The sequence below is a fragment of the Anopheles bellator genome, chromosome 1 (genome assembly GCF_943735745.2).
Source record: "Anopheles bellator chromosome 1, idAnoBellAS_SP24_06.2, whole genome shotgun sequence".
Classification (NCBI taxonomy): Eukaryota; Metazoa; Arthropoda; class Insecta; order Diptera; family Culicidae; genus Anopheles; species Anopheles bellator.
Genome location: NC_071285.1, coordinates 42,532,138 through 42,555,468, shown reverse-complemented (window position 1 = coordinate 42,555,468; position 23,331 = coordinate 42,532,138). Strand labels below are relative to the sequence as shown.

The 23,331-nt window shown below is 46.2% G+C and overlaps 8 protein-coding genes across 8 annotated transcripts; 4 read left to right on the top strand and 4 right to left on the bottom strand.

The window, feature by feature from the left end:
* Nucleotides 1-1,204: 1,204 nt before the first annotated feature.
* On the top strand, nt 1,205-3,047 carry LOC131205534 (cytochrome P450 302a1, mitochondrial). The gene is made up of 6 exons (XM_058197663.1): nt 1,205-1,313; nt 1,377-1,620; nt 1,679-1,881; nt 1,951-2,463; nt 2,519-2,841; nt 2,909-3,047. The coding sequence occupies exons 1-6, from the start codon at nt 1,205-1,207 to the stop codon at nt 3,023-3,025; spliced, it is 1,509 nt and encodes a 502-aa protein (XP_058053646.1). The 3' UTR covers nt 3,026-3,047.
* Nucleotides 3,048-3,242: 195 nt separating this feature from the next.
* LOC131215639 (large ribosomal subunit protein eL14) lies at nt 3,243-4,533 on the bottom strand. Its single transcript, XM_058210030.1, has 4 exons — nt 4,525-4,533; nt 4,317-4,418; nt 3,844-4,038; nt 3,243-3,573 (listed from the first exon to the last, which is right to left on the bottom strand). Exons 1-4 carry the CDS (start codon nt 4,531-4,533, stop codon nt 3,343-3,345), a joined length of 537 nt encoding a protein of 178 aa, XP_058066013.1. The 3' UTR covers nt 3,243-3,342.
* A 772-nt stretch (nt 4,534-5,305) lies between these two features.
* Nucleotides 5,306-6,897, top strand: LOC131216781 (ceramide-1-phosphate transfer protein). Its single transcript, XM_058211357.1, has 3 exons — nt 5,306-5,660; nt 5,717-5,928; nt 6,109-6,897. The coding sequence occupies exons 1-3, from the start codon at nt 5,545-5,547 to the stop codon at nt 6,402-6,404; spliced, it is 624 nt and encodes a 207-aa protein (XP_058067340.1). The 5' UTR covers nt 5,306-5,544; the 3' UTR covers nt 6,405-6,897.
* Nucleotides 6,509-9,027, bottom strand: LOC131216778 (solute carrier family 28 member 3-like). The gene is made up of 7 exons (XM_058211354.1): nt 8,915-9,027; nt 8,700-8,853; nt 7,684-8,635; nt 7,298-7,625; nt 7,056-7,236; nt 6,889-7,000; nt 6,509-6,699 (listed from the first exon to the last, which is right to left on the bottom strand). Exons 1-6 carry the CDS (start codon nt 8,987-8,989, stop codon nt 6,981-6,983), a joined length of 1,710 nt encoding a protein of 569 aa, XP_058067337.1. The 5' UTR covers nt 8,990-9,027; the 3' UTR covers nt 6,509-6,699; nt 6,889-6,980.
* A 3,895-nt stretch (nt 9,028-12,922) lies between these two features.
* On the bottom strand, nt 12,923-14,298 carry LOC131216783 (transcription factor BTF3 homolog 4). Its single transcript, XM_058211358.1, has 2 exons — nt 14,238-14,298; nt 12,923-14,142 (listed from the first exon to the last, which is right to left on the bottom strand). Exon 2 carries the CDS (start codon nt 14,101-14,103, stop codon nt 13,630-13,632), a length of 474 nt encoding a protein of 157 aa, XP_058067341.1. The 5' UTR covers nt 14,104-14,142; nt 14,238-14,298; the 3' UTR covers nt 12,923-13,629.
* A 451-nt stretch (nt 14,299-14,749) lies between these two features.
* Nucleotides 14,750-17,727, top strand: LOC131216780 (peptidyl-prolyl cis-trans isomerase FKBP8). The gene is made up of 7 exons (XM_058211356.1): nt 14,750-14,877; nt 15,270-15,652; nt 15,715-16,089; nt 16,154-16,321; nt 16,400-16,489; nt 16,566-16,706; nt 16,786-17,727. The coding sequence occupies exons 2-7, from the start codon at nt 15,299-15,301 to the stop codon at nt 16,864-16,866; spliced, it is 1,209 nt and encodes a 402-aa protein (XP_058067339.1). The 5' UTR covers nt 14,750-14,877; nt 15,270-15,298; the 3' UTR covers nt 16,867-17,727.
* Nucleotides 17,625-21,146, bottom strand: LOC131216777 (presequence protease, mitochondrial). The gene is made up of 2 exons (XM_058211353.1): nt 20,973-21,146; nt 17,625-20,894 (listed from the first exon to the last, which is right to left on the bottom strand). Exon 2 carries the CDS (start codon nt 20,885-20,887, stop codon nt 17,831-17,833), a length of 3,057 nt encoding a protein of 1,018 aa, XP_058067336.1. The 5' UTR covers nt 20,888-20,894; nt 20,973-21,146; the 3' UTR covers nt 17,625-17,830.
* On the top strand, nt 21,139-23,313 carry LOC131216779 (armadillo repeat-containing protein 6 homolog). The gene is made up of 4 exons (XM_058211355.1): nt 21,139-21,511; nt 21,623-21,915; nt 21,982-22,453; nt 22,509-23,313. Exons 2-4 carry the CDS (start codon nt 21,628-21,630, stop codon nt 23,141-23,143), a joined length of 1,395 nt encoding a protein of 464 aa, XP_058067338.1. The 5' UTR covers nt 21,139-21,511; nt 21,623-21,627; the 3' UTR covers nt 23,144-23,313.
* The last annotated feature ends 18 nt before the right edge of the window (nt 23,314-23,331 follow it).

Genomic DNA, 23,331 nt, shown 5'->3' with positions numbered 1-23,331 from the left:
CCGGTGCTGAAATCCAAGCTAGGCCGCAATCATGGGCAGCGTCGTGTCGTTGGGCGAGGGTCTTACAAGTATCTGCGCAGCTCGAAAGAACACACGGAAAATGGTGTCCGCGTGGCGTCGAGTGGCCAAACGTGGACCCTTAACGATGATTCCGTCGTCGTACCATCGGGCGCAGAAGAACTGGGTGATGTCAATCAAATCGTGCTCTGCACGGTCGATTGTTACGCCTTGGAGGAAAAGGAAAAACCTCCGGAAAGTGCCAACATGGACGTTCCGAACGATAAGCGTTGGTGGTAGCGCGTGGGACGTTGTTTTTGATGCGACTTTTACTGCTTCTCAAGGGAAAAATAAAAAAATACATATGAAAGAGACCATAAATTATTATAAAAACTTGCTAATTGATCTGCCAGTAAATAGATGCCAATAATCCGCTTGATCGACACTTAATGCAATGCGGAACGAATATGCTAATGACGGTTTCGGAAGCCGTTTAATAACTTCATCAGTTTACTCGATCATTTACAATTGCCTAGGTACTCGCTGGAAAGACGATCGCACAGCCGGACCATCTGATCGCTCTCTTTGTGGCGTTTTCTCTCCCATTCTTTGTTTCCGCTGGTTTGGAACCTATTTTGACTCTCTTCGCGTGGCGTTCAAGGTCAGCGAAATTGAGCGCGTGTCTGGCGCTAGCCGAGCCGAATAGTGGTGTGTGTGTGGAAACAGATCGACAATATTAGAAATATGGTGTGTTGTTGATATTAGCAGCAGTGTTGACAAAACGGTTGTAAGTGCTTTTCGCACCCTTCGTGTGAACAAGATATAACAGGAATGACCTACTAAAGGGCAGAACTTCCTTACTTCATTCTGTCGACGATCACAGCATTCTCAGCTGATGTTCCCGAACGCCTGGGTTGTAAATGGTGTGCGTGAAACATCCCACGATTGGGCGATCGGCCGGGAGTTCACCTATGCGCTCCAGCATATCAATGGTGATCACTGGATCGCGGATCTGGTCCGAATCAGTCAGTTTTTCACCCCTTTTGTAGACGGTTCTACCAGAGCAAAACGTTCGGTATACAATTAGAATGAATTTCCATAAATGGAGACCTCTGAATCGTGTTCTTCTGCGCCAGTCGTCGACCCAAACTGCCGGGCCGGGCAGGGGGTAAGAATCGATCATCTTATCAATATGCAATACAGGGCGATGAAATCGGATCTGCTTCACCGTAGGGTGGTTAAACCGTTTGATGAAATGCCCGGACCGAGAGGCCCGCTTGGATTGGGAAACCTTTTCCAGTACATTCGAGGCGTAGGTAGGAGAAAAAACTTCCAGAAGATCGCACACCGGGCATTATTTTAGCAACTCTTTGTCCCAGGACGATACAGTTTCGATGCGCTGCACCGATCCGGTGAGGATAAGTACCGGCGGTACGGGCCGATCGTACGCGAAAGGATGGTCCCCGGGCAGGATATCGTTTGGTTGTACGATCCCAACGATATAGCAACCGTGCTGGACGATCGCACGCCGGGCGTTTATCCTTCGCGCCGCAGTCACACGGCACTCGAAAAGTATCGAAAGGATCGACCAAACGTTTACCGAACTGCTGGTCTGCTACCAACGTAATGAGTGCGACCGGTTTCCGCGGTTACAAATTCTAAACTTCCTCCCCACTTACAGAAACGGTCTCGAATGGTGGAAAATACGATCCGAGCTCCAGAAAGGGCTGAGTGCTCCCCAGAGCGTGCGCAACTTTTTGCCCGCAACCGATCAGATTACCAAAGAATTCGTTGCCCGTATCCAAACTACCTCGGCGCCCGAAACCGATGGCCCGTTTGTGGTGGATGACTTTTTGCCGATCATTTCTAGGCTGAATCTCGAATGTAACCCAACCGGAATCGGATGATCAGTATCGAACAAGATCTTTTTAATATCTTCCTATTGTCCACCAGTGATCTGCTTGCTCGCGTTCGACGTGCGACTGCAAAGTTTTTCGGCCGAGCAGATGGACCCGAATTCGCTCGCATCCCGACTGATGGAGTCCGCCGAAACGACCAATTCCGCTATCCTGCCAACCGACCAGGGCTTTCAGCTGTGGCGTTTGTTAGAGACACCGGCCTATCGGCGGTTGCGCCGGGCACAGCAGTTTATGGAGAAAACCGCCGTCGAGCTGGTGTCGCAAAAGCTGCTGTACTTCAACGAGGATCAGCAGCGGTTGGCCAGCGGCGAGTCTAAGTCACTCATGGAGGAGTATCTGCGCAATCCCAATCTCGAGCTGAACGACATTATCGGAATGGCGGCCGATCTGCTACTGGCCGGGGTGCACACAACCAGCTACAGCACGGCCTTTGCTCTCTACCATCTGGCACTTGCTGGGCGACCGGTGCAGGATCGATTGTACCGTGAAGCGCGAGCGATTCTGCCCGATGCAAGCGACGGTCGTATCGAGCCTGTCGCACTTGGATGTAAGTTGATGGTTTTAGAAAGCTGGAGTCGAAATATTAAATCTTTGGTTTGCAGCGGAAGCGTCCTACTGCCGGGCGGTACTAAAGGAAACCTTTCGCCTCAATCCCATCTCCATTGGCGTGGGACGCATACTGAACCGCGATCAAGTACTCGGCGGTTATCACGTTCCGCGCGGAACGGTCGTAGTGACGCAAAATATGATCTCTTGCCGACAAGGGGCATACTTTCGGGCCCCCGACCAATTCCTACCGGAGCGCTGGATGCGCGAAACAAAGGAGCACGTCAGCCCGCATCTGGTGCTACCGTTTGGCCACGGAATGCGATCGTGCATCGCTCGCCGGTTAGCGGAACAAAGCATTCTGGTGCTGCTATTACGGGTAAGCGGCGAGTAACCAAAAATTAGAATATAATTATTTTAACCGAATAATTTTCTACCCTGCCTAGATTATACGATCTTTCGAAATTGAATGGGCTGGTAACGTGCCATTAGACGTGAAGACCAAACTGATCAACCAACCAGACCAGCCGATACGGCTACGCTTCACACCGCGACCAACGTGAAGCGATTTTCTATCATCTATACGGACAATATTCAATGTTGTACATAATAAATGTGATTTTTAGTTTAATTGACTGGTGTTTTAGTTCTTACTTGTGCACTGGGACTTTTCGGATGATTTCACTAGACATTCACAGAACAGCGACGTAACCAAAAGCATATGACGAGAAAACACAGATTGACCGTAATCTGAGAGGACACCACTAACCAAACCTGAAGTAAGGTGTAAACAGTTGTTGTTTTGTTATTTCATTAATGTTACATTTCACCAACTGTGTTTGATGGAACCACACACACGGTACACGGTACACTGTATCGCTTACTTCTTGGTCGCGGCGGGCTTCTTTTTCGGGTCCTTCTTCAGGTCCTTCTTCGGCTTCTTGGTGCGTCGCTTTGGCAGCGGTTTCGTACCCTTCACCGGCTTGCCGAACAGCATACCGTTGTTGATGACCTCCTTCTTCATCTTCTTGTACTGCGAGGTCACAAGCTTGTTGCGCTCGGTACGGGCCAGGCGAAGCTTGAAGCGATCAAAGTCGGTCATGTTGAAGCGCTGGAAAAATGAACACAACGTAAATTACTCATCCTCGTTTCATTATTCAAGTATTTCTCAAATGGCACAAATCAATCAATTTTCGTCAATGCAATTCCTATCAGAACGGTCGTTGGCTTCAGATGTGTATCAGCCGGCATTTCCTATCATTAATTTTTACTAAAACGTGTTCATCACAATGGAATGGCTGGAGTGCGGGATGTGCGAATTGATTCCGAAACAAAATGCTGACACAATTTTAATCTCGTTCGAAAAGGACGTTGAACTTACCCTGTATTTTGCAACAGCGCGTTCCTTCCAGATGGACTCATCGAACTTCTCCTTAACCTTTGATTTCTCCAAAGCAAGACGTACGGTGCGTGTCTTGGCGGTGTACGGGAAGCGCACGCGGAATTTCGTCAAATGCAGGTGGTTGACGGGGTACTGTTGCCGAGGCACACCGCTGGTTGGTCCATCGATCAGCACCTACGGAAAGATTGGAGCGGAAAGAATGGCTTTAGCGTGGAGCTTCGCTTCAAATGAGTCAATCAGTTAACCGTATTTAAACCATGATTAGAGAGGCTTCAGATAATGGAAGTGTTACTTCAGTTACGAGTCAGACGGCTCTTCCTAATTTTTTAAGTTTTCCGTAGAAAACATCATCACTGAAGCGAGGTATTTTAGTCTCGCTTCCGCCATCGATTGAAAAATGTGGGACAAACAGAACTGCAAAGAACTGTTAGAATTAAGGCAGCCTTACTTACCCGATTCTGATCAATCACGTTGACGATGCATACTAGACGTCCCTTGAACTTTCCCACAGCGCACTTGGCGACGCGGCCAGTCTCCACAAATCTTTTGTACGGCTACAATGGGAGAACGCAGATTAAAGTTTCACGCACCCTCAGTGCCAAGTAAGTTGCCGCTCAGAAAATGGTGATAGCTCCGTGGGCATTCGGGTGTCTTTGGGACGGTTTTCATCGTGCCGCAACATAATGCAACGCCGCAAACGCGGACTCCTCATCTTGGCAGCATAAACATGTGGCATACAGCAGTCGAGTTTCGGTTAGTGCAGATAAATTACCATACCGATTACCGACAAACCGTGTACCGTTTGCAAACAGCGACACTCTACTTGGCAATTTGGTACATTATTTTAAGCACCGCACAGAGCTTCACCATTTTCGAGCACAATTCTTGGACGAGCGCAGAAGTAATTGAACACCATCGCTTACCATCTTGGACCGGAAAGAAAGATGACAGCGGCAGTGGCAGCCAACGAAAATGGTTCCCGCTGTCAAATCCGTCCGATGACGTTCGCTTGCGACAGGAACGGCTTGATTGCGAGGAATTTTCTTAAAAAGGCTTTCGACAAAACAAAGAAAATTGGATGCCGAAAATATGCTCACAACGAAGAAAATAAATGCCGCCGATTCTTTAAATAATTTCTTAATTTGGTGAATGTTATGGCAAATCTATTTTCATTTCAATAACCGTCTTCAAAGAAAGGTGATCGAAAAAGCCCATTCAAAAACCTTTTCGTAACTTCCTGCATTGCGTTTGACAGCCCGCTACCTAGCCAAATTTTTGGTTAAATAATGAGAGAAAATAGGAACGGGGATCGTTTGAGTAATTAAAAATTAATCCTATTTCATCGAATGAACATGAGAGTCGTTGCGCAGCGTAGTAACTCAAGTCGAGTCGGTTCGGAAGCAGTTCATCATATCCAACAAAGAACGTAAACACACAAGCAACAGCTGATTTGACAGCCACCCAATGGAGAAAAGAACAACATTGGTGTTTGTGCTAGATCCGCGACATCGACAAATGGCAAGCTAGTGCGAAGCCACATTCTACATTTAGTATTTATTGGTCGTCTAAGTTGGTGCGTCGGTAGTTTTACATTGCTAGTAGATAGTGTTTCGCGCGTAAACAACAACATATCTGCTCAACCTCTTCGCGTCTTTTCTGTGAACCTCAAAACGTACAAGAATGTCGGTTGAAAAGTTTGATTTGCAAAGAGTGCACGAAAAGTTCACCGAAAGCCTCACGGCCGACGACGATGTCTACGTGGACCAGTATCTGGAAGCGTTTAAGGAGTTATATAAGTAAATCTAAGCCCTTTTATCTACCTCGTCAACCCATTAATCGCTCGTCTTGACAGATTTTTCCAGCTCATGGGAACGGTGTTCGGATTCGTCAGCAGCGACGTGAAGGAAAAGGTGGAGATTCTCGAGAAGCTGCGCGCGAAGGAGAACTCCGACAGTTTTGTCACCATCCGCACGATGATGGAGTACGAGCGGGACTCGAATTTGCTCAACAAAAAGGATTACGTATCCGGGAGCAGGACATTGCTACGGCTTCATCGAGGTTTGGGTACGCATTCTGCTTGGTATCTCAAGTTCAATTTGATTTTATGCCATTGCAATTTTTATCTTATCGTGCCATTATGACACGATCTCAAATAGCCATTAGTGGCCACGTTGCAGTCGAGCATGCCGTTCGAGCGTTTGATATCATATCATTTGATTTTGATTTTGTTTTTCCCGATTGCAGACTTTATACAGGAATTTTTGAAACGAGTCAGCGAACTGGAGGGCGACGTCAAGACGAATGTTGTTTGTCAGTCGGCGTACAATGATACCCTTGCTCAATTCCATCCTTGGCTCATCCGGAAAGGGGCAAACGTGGCAATGTATGCCCTGCCAACGCGGGATCAACTTCTCGATCGAGTGTGTCTAGACGTGTCGGTGGCGATGAAAATGCTTCCCGAAATGCTGTCCGTAACCCGCAGCGTGTACGATCGTACGCAGGACCTCTACACCAAGTACGATTTGCACGGCCTGCCGTAAGAAAAGAGATAACCCATCCCGCCCGCTTGTGAGATGCATTGTTGTTTTGTTTTAAATGAAGCGCTTTTAACTTTTTAAGTTGTAAGTTTTTTATTAGTGCGTGAAGTATTGACGCACGTTGTATGTCGCTAGGAACGACATGGTGTACTACTAATTAGATAGCTTTATTTAGGTCCTGGAGGTTCTTTATTAAACGGGTTTCCCCGAATTCGTCAGCAAAAATCCCCGATTCGGAAGCGAGTGATGAGCTTTAACTTTATACGTATAGATGGCTCAACGAAGAAATTTCTGTTATCTAAAAAGTAAAAAAATGAAGTTGAATCGTGTGAACCCTCGCTAGAATCATTAATCATTAAAATCGCTTTACATTCCAGTAATCGCCACTATGTAGCTTACACTGCAAATAGCTGTAGCATAGAAAACGGAAGGTGCAAAGCGAAATGTGAATGCTTAACGACAAATAAAACATTTTTATTGTGTATACCCGATTGAAATCCGCAAGAACGTGTATTATTCTTCAGCGCACGCGTTACGTCAACAAACGTAGATTCCGAGACGCATCATTCCAAGGTTCGGTTATTCTTTTATTAGCAATCCTGTGAAGCAATATGTTTTAGAGGCAAGATGCTGCTTAAAATCCCTTATACTTACCAGCGATGCACGCGGTCATGAAACATGTTACCGAACCGGTGAAAAATGCTCGGAACGATACGGAGGTTATAGCGCTCCGTCGAGTAGGAGCCAAGGCGCTGAGAGCACCAATCGCAATACCCAGTGAGGCGGGGTTGGCAAAGCCACAAATAGCGTACGTAGCGATGGTTGCTGACCGTTGCTGTTGGTAGAAGAATTTTTTTAAGTTTTCAACTTTTAAAGGATCACGGAAATATTCTCACCGTGATAGTTCCGTTTCGAATGAGCGCTCCTAGTCTCTCGTAAGCCACGAACTCATTGACGACCGTCTTAACACCGATAATCTCTCCGATGCGCCCACTATCTTCCCACGAAACCCCCATGACGTAGGCCAGAGGACGCAAAATATATCCCCAGAGCATTTGCAATGATACCATTTCTACTCCAACCAGTGTACCAAGCCATCCTAGGATCCCGTCAGTAAAGGCCACGAACGAGGTGAAAGCAATCAGGTTGGCGATGATGCCCAGAATGAGCGGGGTGGCCGCATTTGCCCCATTGCAAGCAGCATCCACCAACGAGGTATCGGTCCTGTAAATAATCAGTATGCAATGCGTGGTGGCATTTAAGCTTACAGCACAGAACTTACGATTTCTCGAACTGAATGTTATCCGAACTCGTCTTACTTTCCTCCACCTCGGGATAGACGATCTTTGCAATGCATAGTACAGCCGGAGCAGAAATGACGCTCGCTGTAATCAGATGGCCCGGACTGGCACCGAAGGAGATATATGCGGCCAACACTGTGCCAGATACGGTCGCAAACCCCGAAGACATTATGGAGTGCAGCTCCGAGTGAGTAAGATCCTTCAGGTAAGGTCGAATGATCAACGGTGACTCACTGATTCCGAGAAATATGTTGGCCGCTGCCATAATGCTTTCGCATACCGTCGTCCCCAATACGGACTGGATGACCCAACCCAGCTTCTGCACAAACCACTGCATCGCCCCGAGGTAATATAGGATCGAAATGCAGAAACTAAAGAAGTAAATCACCGATAGGACGGAGAACGCAAACACTGCGAACTGGTTGATGAGCGCATCACCGTACACGAATTTGGCCCCGACGCTCGAGTATCGCAGAAACGTGTCCACCTTGACACCTACGCACTGAAAAATGCTTCGCCCCACATCCCATCGGATGCACAGCAAACCCAAAAGGATCTGTACCAAGAGACCCACTACCACCGGACGGTAGTTGACTTTCGTCGGATGTTTCGACACCAGAAAGGATAGGCCCAGCAGGACAGCCATTCCTGCGAGTGGCATCAGTCGATTAATGTCTTGGTGTGAATCGAAGTACAAAAAGATGGCGAATGCGGTCAGCAATGTAATAACGCTGAACACTATCGCCAGTGGTTTGTGGATGATCTTTGACAGTGCGTCTTTGGTTGGTTCGAGGCCACGTTTCACCACAGGACCAAGCGTCGGTTTGAAGACCACGAAATACAGCAAATTAATGTAGACGAAACCGACCAGTAGTACCAACATCCCGTATCCACGGCACCACTGCATGTCGCAGTTATCGGAGCACAAACGTTCTGAAATAGGTTTTTGAAACTATGCTGGCCTTTTCAGGGGGAAAAAAACTCGAGTTCCTCTCACCATGCTCAACGAAGTGTTTCGTAGCAAATCCAAAAAACGTTACGCCGGCCCCGTGACCCGCGACTGTGACCGCCAGTCGTTTGACACTCGTTTGCTTGCGGCTCCACCACGACTGCGAGTAGCTTTTCTCATCTGAAATCTCCGTCAATTCTTCCTGCAAAAGATTGCCCCTTTTGAATACAACCATTTTTTTTCAACTTTTTTTGTTTTTTTACCTCCACCGGCATAATGGTGGTTATTACGATCTGCTGTTCTTCGGGACGCTGAGTGTAAGTACCGTTATGCGCCATTGCTAGGAAACACACTGCAGTTCTAGCGAAAACCCCAATATTTTCTTTCCCCCACTTGGTTCACATCACCGATCGAACTAAACTCTCCCTGGTCTCAGAACTGCCCCAAAATATCTACGTTTCCAGTTTAACTTCGCCCGATTTGTTTACTTACACAAACGATTAGTACATGTCACGATTGGCGACACGAACAAACATTAACAGCAGCTACAAGGCACGCTAGATGCAATTTAATTTTTCTCAAGAAATCGACCGACCGTGAATTTAACCCAAAGCAGGTCACGGTTTTGTTCACTGTCCGACGTTTCGATTCAAGCCCGTTTTTGCACGTGAGCGCGTCGCGAATCGGAATTCCCCGAAGCCTTGCCGGGTTGAAAAAGAAAAACAAGTGGCGCGGACTCACTCACAGCGTGATCACACTTCGAGCGGTTGGCAAACGACTGCAAAACTCAATCGAGATGTGGGATGCTTCAAAGCACGGAAAAACCCCCGGAGAAGGAGAGTGAATGTGCATACAGGTCTTCTACGTCATGTGGAGTTTCCGCGGAATAACTAACCTTCAAACTGATAAGAAACCCTACGTTTACTGCCAGAGAATGTGTAAGGTAAATTTTGTTTGCAGTATTTATGGTATAATTTGCTTATGACTAATTTGCATTCGTGGATGGGTAATACTGCTTAGATATCGTGGGTTGTTCTGATACTGACCTTCTCTTCCAAGTCTATAAAAGCATTACGCAGTGCCAATTCTCGAAGCTCCTTCTTGTTTTCTCCCAGCTTCTTTCTAAACAGCTTTATCGTGGGGTTAAAAGGCAAGTGATTATAATCTAACGTCCCAAGGAGCAACTATGTCCGTTTTACGTCCGACGGATGTCCGACGGACGTCCCACACGGGGCCCACGATCGCGAAGACGCTGAACTCCTGAATGACCGGCACAAACGTTGCCAGGCCGCCCGTCAGGATGGTAATCTCGGTCAGCATGTCATCATCTTCGTGATCGACCACCCCTCCCGGCTGAGGCACTGCGCCACCCGAAACTTTACGTCGACGCTCTTGGTAATGACGAGTACGATTTCCAGTCCGACCATCAGATACGGATATACTCCCTTCAGCTGGAAGCTGACGGTAAGGCCGAAAAAACACAATCCGAGGGACACCATGAGGCTCCGAGGACGGTCAGCGCCGCACATGAAGCGAGCATGAGCAGGGAACGGATGGCTTCGATTTTGCGCGCCGAGAAGACGTTGCTGAAGAGCACACAGAACGCCATGCACTGGGGCAACACCTCTCTCCAGTTGAACTCTCCGGGGAGAACATGTACATGATGGATTGCGGTGACGCTGGTGACGGTGGTACTTTTTCTACCGGTGCACCGTTCTCAAGATCGGTCGCTGCCTCGATTTCCATCTGGTGCAGTGGATAGGCGCAGATTAGTTTCTGCCTCAACGATTCGATGAAGTAAGGATTGTTCTCTCGCTGGATACGTGAATCGGCCGGACACGCATCGGATAGCGCTTCACACCCGTATCGTGCAACGGTATACCGAACAACATTTCCACCGTGGATACTTTGGGCTTTTGTAAATTCTACAATCGACAAAAGGCCATAGAATTGGAATAGACAAAAAATACAACCTTTTCCTCAAGCACAAGATTGACGAAAATGGTGTTTAGCAGATTGTTGTTCTTGTTGAAGCTTTGGATGTTTTGCGGCCAAGTGTTGGCCGGTGACAACACCGGCTCCTGCGATGGGTCGAGCTAAGAAATCCTGGTACCTTTTGTCCGCATAATTACGAATGATCTCGACCAGTTTAAACACCTTGTAGAGGGGGCCCAGATCGATCAACAGCAGGTCGTCCTCCCATGGGACCACACTCGTTCGCATGATAGTTTGCTGTACGTACAGAAACGGATCGATCCGGGCCGAGGGAAAGGGCGTTCCCATGCTGGTAGATTTTCGCTGATACTCTCCGTTTGCGGGAACATCCCTTTGGTCGGTTTCGTCCGTTAGAAGCATTACTGATAAATCGATAACAGATATGATACCTTAACAATGACTATACAAAATGACTGCATTCTGAGTGACAGCAGTTCTTGCAGCAGTAGCAGTGACCGTTCTACGCGATCGCGAGCGATTGTTCAGCTGACGAAATTAACAATTTCTTGCTGAACTAAATCTCTGTTCTCAGCGCGGAGAGTAAATGCTTAGGCAAGAGTTCTAATAGTATTTTGAATGATCAAACAGGAGCAATATCATGCAAACAATGCATGTCGTCATAACACGCGAAGACCCAGGCATCCACCGTCACGAGAAATACAAATCTCTACGCCATGATTACGATCAAAATACGATTCCGTTTTTGGCTCCATTCAAAGATTCCGTTCCGTGTTGAATTGCCGGTCTGGTGTCTACAAAAGTGTAAGATCACAATGTTAGAATGATAAGACAACCTTGCGATTACTAACCATACCAGTGGAAGATTTTGCGTAGTGTTCTTTGTTTCTGTTATTACCAATCGTTCCCTTGCAGGTGTAGCGCCCATCGTCCTCGTTGAATTCGAAGTCATCCAGCACTTTGTCAATGTTCATCAGGTCGTTGTTCGGAATAACGACGCAACCCACACAAACCGTGGAATGATCACTCAGATTCACACAGATCACACAGATTTGTTCCAATTTACGCGAAGGGTTTCCTGCGCAAACTAAGATAAAACGAGTGCAGTTTGGTTATTCGTTGATATTGCGGGGAATCATACGGGACACGATATAAACCGACACAGCATGTATTTACTAATGACACTGAACATTCTCCAGGATGAACAATAAGCGACCAACAAACCCTAAACAGCTAAACGAACGACCCGCCATCTCGTCGCGCCTACTGCGTATAATTTTTCGTAGCAAATACAAAATGCATTGAATCTAAAGTCAGCAAGATTTGTATTTTTTGTAGGATTGCTCTCATTCTGGATCATCTCCTGCGAGAGTATACCTTTGGACGTGTTTGATGATAATGATGTACTTTTCTTACTCGATTTCAAGTTGTAAATTAAATAAATTAATTTAATTTAATTTAAATAATTTCAATTTCAGTTTCTTCGGTGAGAAAACGCAAGAAACCGGACCGGAAGCTTTTCGCTATATATAAACATTTCATGCAAGTGAAATATTTCAATCGATTAAAAAGGAACTATTGAAGTGGAACTAAATAATAAATTAAATAACTAGAATATGCTTTCGCGGCAAGCGTATTCAAAACGTTTTTCAGCAGGCAAGAATGGGTAAAACATAGAAAACAATATCGATTGTAAATAAAGAAAGGTTGCAAATCAAAAAGTCGACGATTGTGCTTAAATTGGTCGAACAATGACTGTTGGTGTAAAATTGCAGAAAGGGCCAAGCGTTGATTGTGAATCGTGGTCACGAGGAACAAAACATCAAACTTATAGATATATTAGAAAAGGCTCGCGTTCAAAAGAAGACTAGTAAACCAACTCAATCGGACCATCTTCGGTACACCGCATGAGAGGTGAGATGAACAACTGCACGCACTCCTTAGAAGCTTCGCTTCATTGAAAAGCTCAAACGGGCGTGTTTTTTGCACGCACAGTTCTGACAGACATACAACTCACACGCATAAACTCGTTTTCTTGCGGAAGTCAATTCTGGTAAACATTGCAAGCCTCTTAATTCCGACCTAATGCTGATTACGTTACCCTTCTGTTGTCAATCGACGAAGGACGCAATGGTTGGCCGCCAAACCGCAATGCTTGTTCCGGCAGAACGATAAAGAGATGTCCAAAACGCATTCTGTAATGATTGCGGTTGGAAATACGCAAAGAAACCACCACGAGGGTTGCCCACTGATCTATATTTAGAGACCGAATGTGTCGCGAAGACCGCACATATTGTTGTCTACCGGCACTCCGGCCTACATGACTCTCCGGCAGTGGACCATTCGAAAGGATGAATGGTTGCACATTTGGATTCTCTTCACCGTTTTCGCTTTCAATTTTTTATTTCTCGCCTTTGTGATTACATTCGCGAAAAGCTAACAGCTAGGTCAGTTTGAACGTGTGGCTTTGTCTTGATCCTACAGCTTCTATGTAAACTCGCAAACAGGTTTCGTATCCATTGAACCGTATTACTCATCCAATGGTTTGATACTTCGAATCTTTCCGAAGATGCGTAAATACGTCGAAACAATCTTCGAGGGATGACCTCCCGATAAATTCTTGCTTTCGCTCTATCTTTTTCTTTACATGAACATGATAAATGCATTGTTTTACTGATTTGGTGCACTCCGTGCCGGTGCAGGATCGCCACGGAGTGCATTTGTTTATCGTTTTTATAATTCTTACAATTTCACCGTACTATCGAGTAGCATCGCTGAAGCAAAGCGATCCCTCTTGTCCACACAACTGTTGATAACTCAGCGAAGCAAAACCATTACAGGCGGCCTAAGAAACGTTTCCAATTTGCACGGTGTACAGAAAATGTTAGACGTGAAAGGGGTACGGCACCGTGGTGGGGGAGTGTTCGTGTTCGGAAGGAGCAAAAAGGAACCGAGCGCGGGAAGATGTGGTGTATGTGTTTTATAGAGGCGGGGTGGTGCGGCGAAACAGAAGCAGTAAAGCGGTTTAGGAAGAGACAGGAACTTCTGGTGTCTTTTGGCTGCCACTTTCCGCCTCCTTCTTCGACACCTCTTCAAAGTTCTCCGTCAGTTCCGGCACATCGTCGTCTTCCTCGGCGACCGCTGCGGTGGCCAATTTCTTCAGCTGGTTTAAACCTTCCGGTCCCAACTGCGAAATGATATTCGGCAACATTTCCGTAATAAGCTTCGTCTCGCTATGACCGGTGATGGCGAACGTGTTGGTGGCAAGCGAGGCTTGCGTCTTTGGGTTGTTGAAGTGAATAACAGTGCCGTCGTTCTTTATCATGTTGACCTCCTCGATGCCGGGGATAGTGTTGACCCCAAGCTTCTTCAACGACATCTGCAACTTCTTGTCGTCGACGGCCGAGCTCGTGTGGACGATCTTCTTCTTGCGGCGGGGCATGCCTTTGCCACCGATGCGCACCTCATTCTGCATCTTCTTCAGCTTTTCCGCGTTCATGTTTGCTACCGTTTCACTAGCCGCAGGGCCGCTTTTGCACTGAAATGTGACGGTTTTTGAGAATGAAAACAAGACGGAGTTAGCGGAAAACTACTTTAATTTTGCACTCTAAAGCCGGAGTCGGTAAAACGCACATGTGAAAATTGTGACAATCGTCCTACGAAAGAGAGCTTATGCCTTCATTTTGCCATTTCGACCAGTAGGCGAAGTTTGCCGCAGTAGGCGAGTTTGGCCAGTTTGCTACGCCGCTCAAATGCGAATCCAGGGCTAAAAGGACTTAAACACATATTTTCATTAAAGTTATAATTTCAATTTAGCTCCTGTTCGAAAAGCATAAGGAAAAGCATTTTTAATTAACTGAAATATTCGTGCATAGTTTTTTACCAATCCGTGCGTTGTAGCGAAATTTATTCCGAAACCAGTATCGGTAAATTAAGAGGCAATCAGGATGAGTCGAATCAAAATGAAGAATCTAACAGAATTTTATGTTTGATTTGATTTAATTTGATACATAGTATCATCATCATAGTATCAATAGTATTATCGCATTTATTTGTTGAAGAACAATTAACAGTGTACGGGAATGTTGACAGTTCATGCTTTTCATGTTTTCGCTCGCAAAGTCATCATCAGTCAATCACTCATCATCAGTCTCCTTGTTGGGTGTTTTTCGCATTCACAGAGAGTGTTTTGAGCATACTCGAGTGTGTGGAAAAAGGATTTCTCTTGTTCAGTTTACGTTTGTTTTTCTTCGTGTGCTGCTTCCATTTGAAGGTAAACCTTTTTGGTGGTTAACGATAGGTTTAATTTTACCAATCGTGCTTGGTTCGCGTGGACACGTTCCCGTTTACGCTGATCAATGATCTCCCACTCCCAACGTTGCCGTCTGTGCTCACTATCGAAACAACTTTCGAGTGCCATTTTTGACGACGTCATTGCGCTGCTGTGAATTAGGAGTTTGATAAAGAAAATGGCAAATGTGAGCAACGACTCACTGGCCCGCTGTTGAAGGGTGGGGGCACCATCACAACACGATATCTATCGATTTGCACTGATTGTTACATCGCAGCAACCTATTTGTTGTGTTCCACCACTAGTACGCCACGAAGGAAACCCAGAATTGCCATGCAGTCTATTTAGGCTAATAGGCTAGTCTTGTTTTTCAGTTTTGCAGTAATTGTTCTCAACCTTCACGATGGATGCGGAAAAGTCCAGCAGCAGTTCGTTCGAGGATTTGTCGAACCTGAATGAACAAGAGCGCGCCGAACTGGCCGAGTCTTCTCCAGGGGCCGTCTCATCAGCGCATGCCACGACATCCGAGCAAACCGAAAACTCTGAAGCCACGCCAGCAGACCATAAGAAGGAGCCACCGGAGCACATGGACATTCTAGGCAATGGTACACTGATGAAAAAGGTACTGCGCAAAGGAGAATCCGAGCTGCGGCCAGAAAGTAAGAATATTGTCACGATCAACTATACCGGGCGTCTGGACGATGGAACAGTCGTTGAGGAGGAACAGGAAGCCGTAGTGCAAATAGACGATGTTGAGGTATGTTGTAAGACCAGGGCCACAAACTGTTTGCTTGTTAAATTCATTCCTATATTTCCCAGGTGGTACAAGGCTTAGACATGGCGCTGAAACTAATGAACGAAGGTGAGCTAGCGGAGGTGGTTGTGAATGCCCGGTTCGCCTATGGCGAGATCGGTCTAAAGAATGAAACCGATCCCAAGCGGACCATTCCACCAAATGCAACCATCACGTACACGGTGGAGTTAGTTTCCACGAAGGAAGAGAGCGAGCTGGAATCGCACACGTATGCGTCGAGAAAAGAGATTGGTAACAAAAAACGATTACGAGGAAACTTCTGGATGAAACGGCAGGAATACAACCTAGCCATTCAGAGCTACCGTCGAGCGCTTGAGTATCTAGACGATACTGTTAGTGCAGGTGGCGTGATGGAGCCGGACGCAGCGGGACCGATAGAGGTAAGAACGGATACACATTGTCCCTCGTACATACTAGTTAATTGCACTGTTGGATTTTATCTAGCTCTCTACCACAGAGCTGCAGGATCTGCTTGAAGATCGGATGAAGGTTTACAACAACCTCGCACTGGCGCAGCTTAAAATATCGGCCTTCGAAGCGGCTCTAAAATCGGTGGATAATGTGCTAAAGTGTCAGCCCAACAATGCCAAAGCTTTATTCCGCAAGGGAAAGGTAGGGCTGGATCTTTTCTTACCAGCGTGACGTCTTGTGTTGCGGTGCTTCATTGTTTTAATTTATTTTTTGTTCCAGATTTACGATGCCAAGGGTGATACGAAGGGAGCGATCGCTTTACTACAAAAAGCTGCCACGGTTGATGTTGACGATAAGCTAATACAATCGGTATGTCGAAAATCATGCTACCTCAAATATGTTATGCTACCAATGCTTATGATTATTTCACAAACTCTTCCTCTAGGAACTGTCGAAACTGGTTCTGAAATCGAAACGAGAAGCACGCAACGAAAAAGACCTCTACCAGAAGATGCTCGGCCAGGCGCAGAAGCTGGAGCAAAAGACGAAAGTAGTGCCGACGAAGCAAAGCACTGATTCGTCCAAGGTAAATTGCAAAGGCTACTGCGATGGGTACTGTCGAACACATACTGAACATCGCCGTGATCGTTCGTCTTTTCTTTCAGCTTAAATTGTGGGGCTATCTCGTCGGCACCATATTGATTGGTGTAGCCGGTGTGGCCATTTACCGGTACAACAACCCTTAGTGAAAACGGTGCAAGGTACAACGCGAATAAGATGCTTTTACGAACGTTCTCCCAGCTAGGTTAAGGAGCGAACGATAAAGGAGCCTAAACTTCCTTTAGCAACAGAATACTTGTTTGCTAGTTGCTGAAGTAGTGTATGATTCATTTCTCCATAGATGCGAAAATAATAGCTGGTTTTAAGTTTATTTTTCGTTTTTTTCTAATTTAGTCTTCAGCGACAAAACCAATTGATATAGAACACGTTGGTGATAGGGAGTGCGGGAATCGGTAATTTTTTGTGTTTTTCGTTTGTGTTACCTTATAAATATTTGTTTCCGTACCTGTTCAAGTACCGCTAAAAACGGAGCTCTTATGGCCGGCAGATTGTTGTTTGATAATGTATAAAAAAAAGGTGGATTGACGAAGTTAAGAAAGACGTAAGCATATTTTTAAAAAAGGTTTATGATGAAACAAAAACTACTTTAACTGTGTCCCGTTATTCATGCCGTACAACAAAGACACAGGATGCAACCATCTTTTCATGTTTTTTTTACCACAAAAGCAACATAATTCCGAAGCAGAGTTTTTGCTTTTCTTGTTTTGATTCGAAATCGATCTTCCATCCGTTGGATGGACGCATTTACGTAGTAGCGGAGTCAGAACACAATCATTCCAATGTACTTCAACCAGAAGCAACTCGCAAAACAATCACGGAGACCGGAGAAGCGTTAATTTATCCTTTTAATAGCTTAACAAGCGGAGATAATTTTGAACGGTGCTTTTTATTTAGACATTTTTCTTCTACTCTATGCTGCTATCCAAGGTGAGCAATACCGTATCCGATAAACGTCTTTTTTCGACCAATAAATGTTATCCTATGTATGTAAACATCTGCTCTTTCCTAATTCGGCCCTACCACGGTCCTATCTTTTGTCTTCGAAACTTCTTCGAGTTTTATTCATTCAACAACTACGAGCTAACACTTCTACAAAGCGAAAGTTGTCCACGACTCCCCTTCCTTGGACAGGGAACCGTTTTCCGGTCCGAGCACAGACTTTCCAACAGTAACGGACGGTGCACCAGGCCGGAGGAAGCGTTCGTTCACCTCTAGCAATTGCTCTTTGCTGACTTCTAGTACGGCCTGCCGATGTTGAGCGAACAGTTCATCGCTGATTCCTTGCCGGAAGAGATCCATGCCCTGCTCCAGAGGAGATATTGGCACGTCAAGCTGCTGCAGTACACCAAGCTTCGCCTCGAACAGTGTTTGCTCATCCAGTTTCGGCAGTTTGTCCACGTTCCATCCGTAAGCCTCATCGAACACATTAAGTGTGGTGCGGGCGTTCGGATCACGATAGCTGAAGAAGCCAAACAACCCATCGCTGGCAATCTTCGCACCGGCTCCGTACGCTCCATTCTGTTCACGAACCACTGGCAGCAGATACTTGGCCGAAAGGTATTTGGCCAACACCTTGAGCGGAGCGTAATTTCGATCGGTGTACGGTACGGTGAGCAGCGATTTGGCGCAATAGTTTACCGGAATATTCATCACCGTGTGACGGCAGCGCACGGTATTGGGGTTGGTACCAGCTAGAGGTTGAGACAAATTCCAAACACGAGCCGTACTCCGGATGGGTACACTGGCAATAAACGATTCGTACTTGGCCAACGCTAGCTCTTCCGAGCTTGGCGTATAGTTAAGAGCACACCGTAACCCGGCTCCAGAAAACAATTGGGTGATGGAGCGACATTTTTCCAGAATTTCTGCCGGCGTGTGACGCTGTGTGAATTCCTTCATGAACGCTAAATGCTCGATTCCTGACAAGCGTTCTCGAAGTAGACCGGACTCAGTGACGAGCCCGTTTGCATTCTGCATCGCGTACAAATGACCGGATTGAGCGATTCCGACCGACAACTCCGAAAGGTAGTTCTCGAGAAGCATTTCAAACCGTGACACATCGGTGAGCTGGAGTTCATTGAAAATTTGCCGACAAATATCAAACATATCGGCCACGTTTTGGTCCAAGGCGTACGTGCTAAAGTAAAGGCCAAACTCGTACTGCTCGGTACTGTCCACGTTCTGTACCACATGCGTGCTAAATCCAATTCCTGCCGTCTTAGAACTGATCAGCTGATCAAACACACGGTAATTGTGTCGTTCCGTGCCGAACTGTGTAACGATGGCGTTAAAGAGGGGCAAAAGCAGCTTTTGTTCCTCTGTCAGGCCGCCCACGTCCAGCACGCCCCGGAAGTAAACGATTCCGTTCGTATCGACGCGACAGAGTTGTGTAGGCACATTGGCGACTAATCGCTGCTCAATTGGCCTTTCCAAGACCGTTTTGGCATTTATTTCATGTAACCGCAGACACGGTAATACCTCCGCATTTGGAACCGATTTTTGCTCCTCCGAAAGCTGCAATCCCTCACGGTAGATGCGCTCTCGATCGGACTCGTTGAGTTGTTCCACCTTTTGATTAAAAATTTTGCGTTCCGACTCTAGGAAGCGTTTATCGTACCCTGCATCCGGTGACATTGTCATCGTTAGACGATGCCGATTGTTGCGGAAGTAGTACTCCACCTTATGCTGTAGATATTTCGGGTTGGCGTCAATATTTTGGCGCAATGTGCGTACTGCGTCGCTAACGTTCATTGCCTGGATTAGATCGCCGTCATGATTCCATAGCGGTGTCAGGTTGAAAAGCAGCCCTAAACCAAACCGAGCCGTCTGGTGCTTCATCGTTAGCTCGATGTTGTGTAAAACGCTCTCAATGTGCGCCCGTTCAAACCCATTCTCGATCACCTGGTCCACGGTGCGATCAAATATTTTTTCTACATTTTCGAACTCACTTGCTGGCAAATCCTGGAGGCCTACTACGAACATAGTGTCGCGGATGTGCGCATCATACCCGGTTAACTGATTGTAGCCGCCAGACAGATTCGGTTCGATTAAACTTTTGTAGAAGTACGAGTTCGGGCCCTTCACAAGCAGCTCGCTCAGGATGTGCATCAGAAAGGTTTCATAGACATCTGTTATTTCGGTCATTAAGTAACCGATTGCAATCTGGTTCTGTCGCTCGATCGGTGCTCCCATGTTATCGTAGCGACTAGAGATGTGGTCTTTTCTGGCCGTTTTCCATCGCGCTTGCGACGGGATGATACTGTACCGTGTATCTATGGGCTCGTAGTCGCTGAGGTACTGCCCATCCACAAAGGCCATCGTACGATCCAGATCGAAGCAACCGTAGCTAAAGATTCGTGCGTTGCTTGGATGGTAGTATCTCTGGTGAAAATTAACTAGATCCTCATGACGTAGTGACAGTATTTCCAATGGATCACCGCCAGATACATAACCATACGTATGATCGGGAAGCATTTTGTTGAAAAATTGCTGTCCGAAGACTGCAGAATTTTCTGCAAAAACGCCCTTCATTTCGTTGTACACTACACCTTTGAACACATATTCGGATTTGCAATTCTGCAGTTCACTGTGCTCTAGACGCCAACCTTCCTGCAGAAAATCCAGATACTTTAGATTCGGTCGGAAGGCCGCATCCATGTAGATCGTCTGCAGATTACGGTAGTCGATTTCGTTCGTCGAACTAAACGGGTAAAGCGTGTAATCCGGGCCAGTCATCGCATTCATAAACGTGGCCAAACTCCGGTTCAGCATTTTGAAGAACGGGTCGCGCACCGGAAACTTTTGCGAACCGCACAGCACAGTGTGCTCGAGAATGTGTGGTAAGCCGGTCGAATCAAACGGCGTCGTGCGGAAGTTAATCGAAAACACGTTGTTTGTATCCTGCCGGTCCACGTGCAGATACTGTAGACCAGTCTTCTCGTGTCGGAACATGTAAGCGGTCATGTTGAAGTCGGCAATGTATTGGGCCTGAGTACAGATAAAGCCATTGTACCGATCACCGGGTTTGTAGCGATCCGATGCCCTTATATTGGCAAGAACGGCCGGATTAATCTTCGGAGCCGGTGTGGAAGAAAGCCACCGGCGCGGCGACATCAGGCGCTTCATCGACGATACTTGTCTCAGCATGGTTGAGCTGGCGATAAAGGGCAAAAAACGACACTAGGAACCGTGATATGATGCAATGTGAAGCAAATTTATCACTGAAACATACCTTTTCACTGAACACGCAATCTCTCGGAGCTTCGGATATGATTTAATATTTCACAACAAAACTATCCAAGTGTCAAAATCAAGCGAATTTATAATGTCAAAAAAGTTTGTTGTTATTCCCCCTGTAATTCTATTTCTGAACGATTTGTCAACAATTATTAGTGTGCTATAGTTATTATGTTCTTAAAAAATTGGCTACCAATCTTTAATAATTGTTTGAAAACCAATTCTCTCCTAAAAAATGTTATTCCACTTGCGCAAGATGTGACAGCTGATCGACTTTGTCTTCGTGTTCCTCTTCCCCGTGTTACTTCCTCTTTCGCAGCCAAAGGAGAGAAAGTCGTCTGAGTATGCTTTGCTCGAATCGTGGTGTCGAATAATCTTCTATTTGTTGGAGCAAAATAGTTACCATTGTTTCTAGCACAACAATTTGCCAGTTTGGTTTTCAGTTGCGCGAAACGTGAACGTTAGGCCATCGAACCGAACGAGTCGGACGAATGCAATCGTGAGATCCGGGTTCCTGCGGCAGTCATTAAGCAGGTGCGTGGGCTTCCGTGAGTCATTGATATGCGAATTTATTAACTAGACACGGAGAAAATGTCCATATGTTGGTAATTTGTTGAACGATATCCTACCATCCTATAATTTCAGCATCAATGGCGAAGGTTATCACACAGGAAACGTTCGACGAAGTAGTGAAAGAAAACATTGTCGAGTTTTCAATGTCGGTTGACGAAGCGCGAGAAGAAACCATCAAACAGTTCGAGGCTCAAGGCATCCATTTGGGTAATATTATCAAGGATCTTATGCTTAATCCTGAAACGGGAGTGCCGATACTCAATGACAGCGTCGAGCGATTGAAACAGATCCAGACGAGATCGTTTGATGAAGAGCAAGAAAAAGTTTGCCGCCTTTTGGAGGTGATAATCGATGAGTGTAACGTTGTAAGTAAGAACACCCGACCACCCGACTTTGAATATTGCAACAACTAAACACTCGCGATTTTCTAGAGCGTTCCTCATCGTGTACTAGCTGCCAAGCTGGGCGCATACGAATTTGCTTTGAAGGCATTACTTTCCGAAGACAACTTGAAACCCGACGTGAGGCTTAAACTACTGCACACTGCCAATGCCATTATTAACAAACAGCCTGATGTATTCGATTTAAACTCGCTAGCCGCGGCGCTCAAGGGTCTACAAAGAGAAACGGATGAACCAACGGTATGCGAGCTGTTAAAATGGTTGCAAAAAGCGTGTATCTTGCATGAAATGAATCGACAGACGATAATGGAAAATAACTTAACCGTTGCGACGCTTAAAACGTTTCTGTCACGCCCCGAGCCGGCGATAATCCGGAATGTCTGCTGCCTGTTTCGTTACCTTATTTTAGACGACGATATTCGCGTAGAGTTCGGCAAGGCACACGAACATGCGCGTGCTTTGGCTGGCGAAACCCTAGCCGATATCACGCAGCTGCTGACTAGTAAGTGCAAAATCTATTGTTCAGTTCACAATCACTCTACAAGGACAATCCACAGGATTCAAATCGGACCAGGATACGATCTGTGATTTAATTTTAACCATCGCCTCTCTAACGGTTCGGAACGAGTTCTGCCAGACGGTGGAAGAGGCCGGTGGACTCAAGTTTTTGCTCGATGCAATGGTCGAGTTCAACGACTCACTCAAAGTAATTCGTGAAGCTTGCAAACTACTCAAAGCCCTGGCCGGCAACGACACTGTGAAGCTGCAGATTATTCAGTGTGGGGCCGCTCCATTGCTAGAGTCGAGTCTCAATCGTCACAAGGCCAACGAATCGTTCGCTCGGCATGCCCTGGTCTGCCTCTCAACACTAGCCCTGCGCGAACCCACCAACAGCAAGGCTCTGTTCGAGACCGGAATCGCCGAAACGATCGTTCAGGCGATGAAAATACACCCCACCAGCAAGGTGGTCCAGCGAAACGGAGCCTGGGCCATACGAAACATGGTGTCGCGATCGCGGGACCAGTGCGATAGTTTTGTAACATATGGTGCAGAAGATGTCCTGAATCAGGCATTGATTGATCATCCGAGCATTGCACACGATATAAAATCAGCATTGCGTGACCTAGGCTGTAAGGTGCAGCTAAATGAGGAATGGAAACAAACCGATAAGTTGCAAATTACGAACGATTAAATTACGACCGATTATCATGGATTTATGAACTAATAACTCTTCCTAATGTCGCACCATTTCTCCGCTTGCGCTGACTCGTTATTCACTGCCCATTTACAAATTAACAGATCATGTAATCAGACGAATATCACTTATCTTTTTCGAATAAAACGAGTTCAAGTTTGACTGAATGTGGAATTTCAAAATTG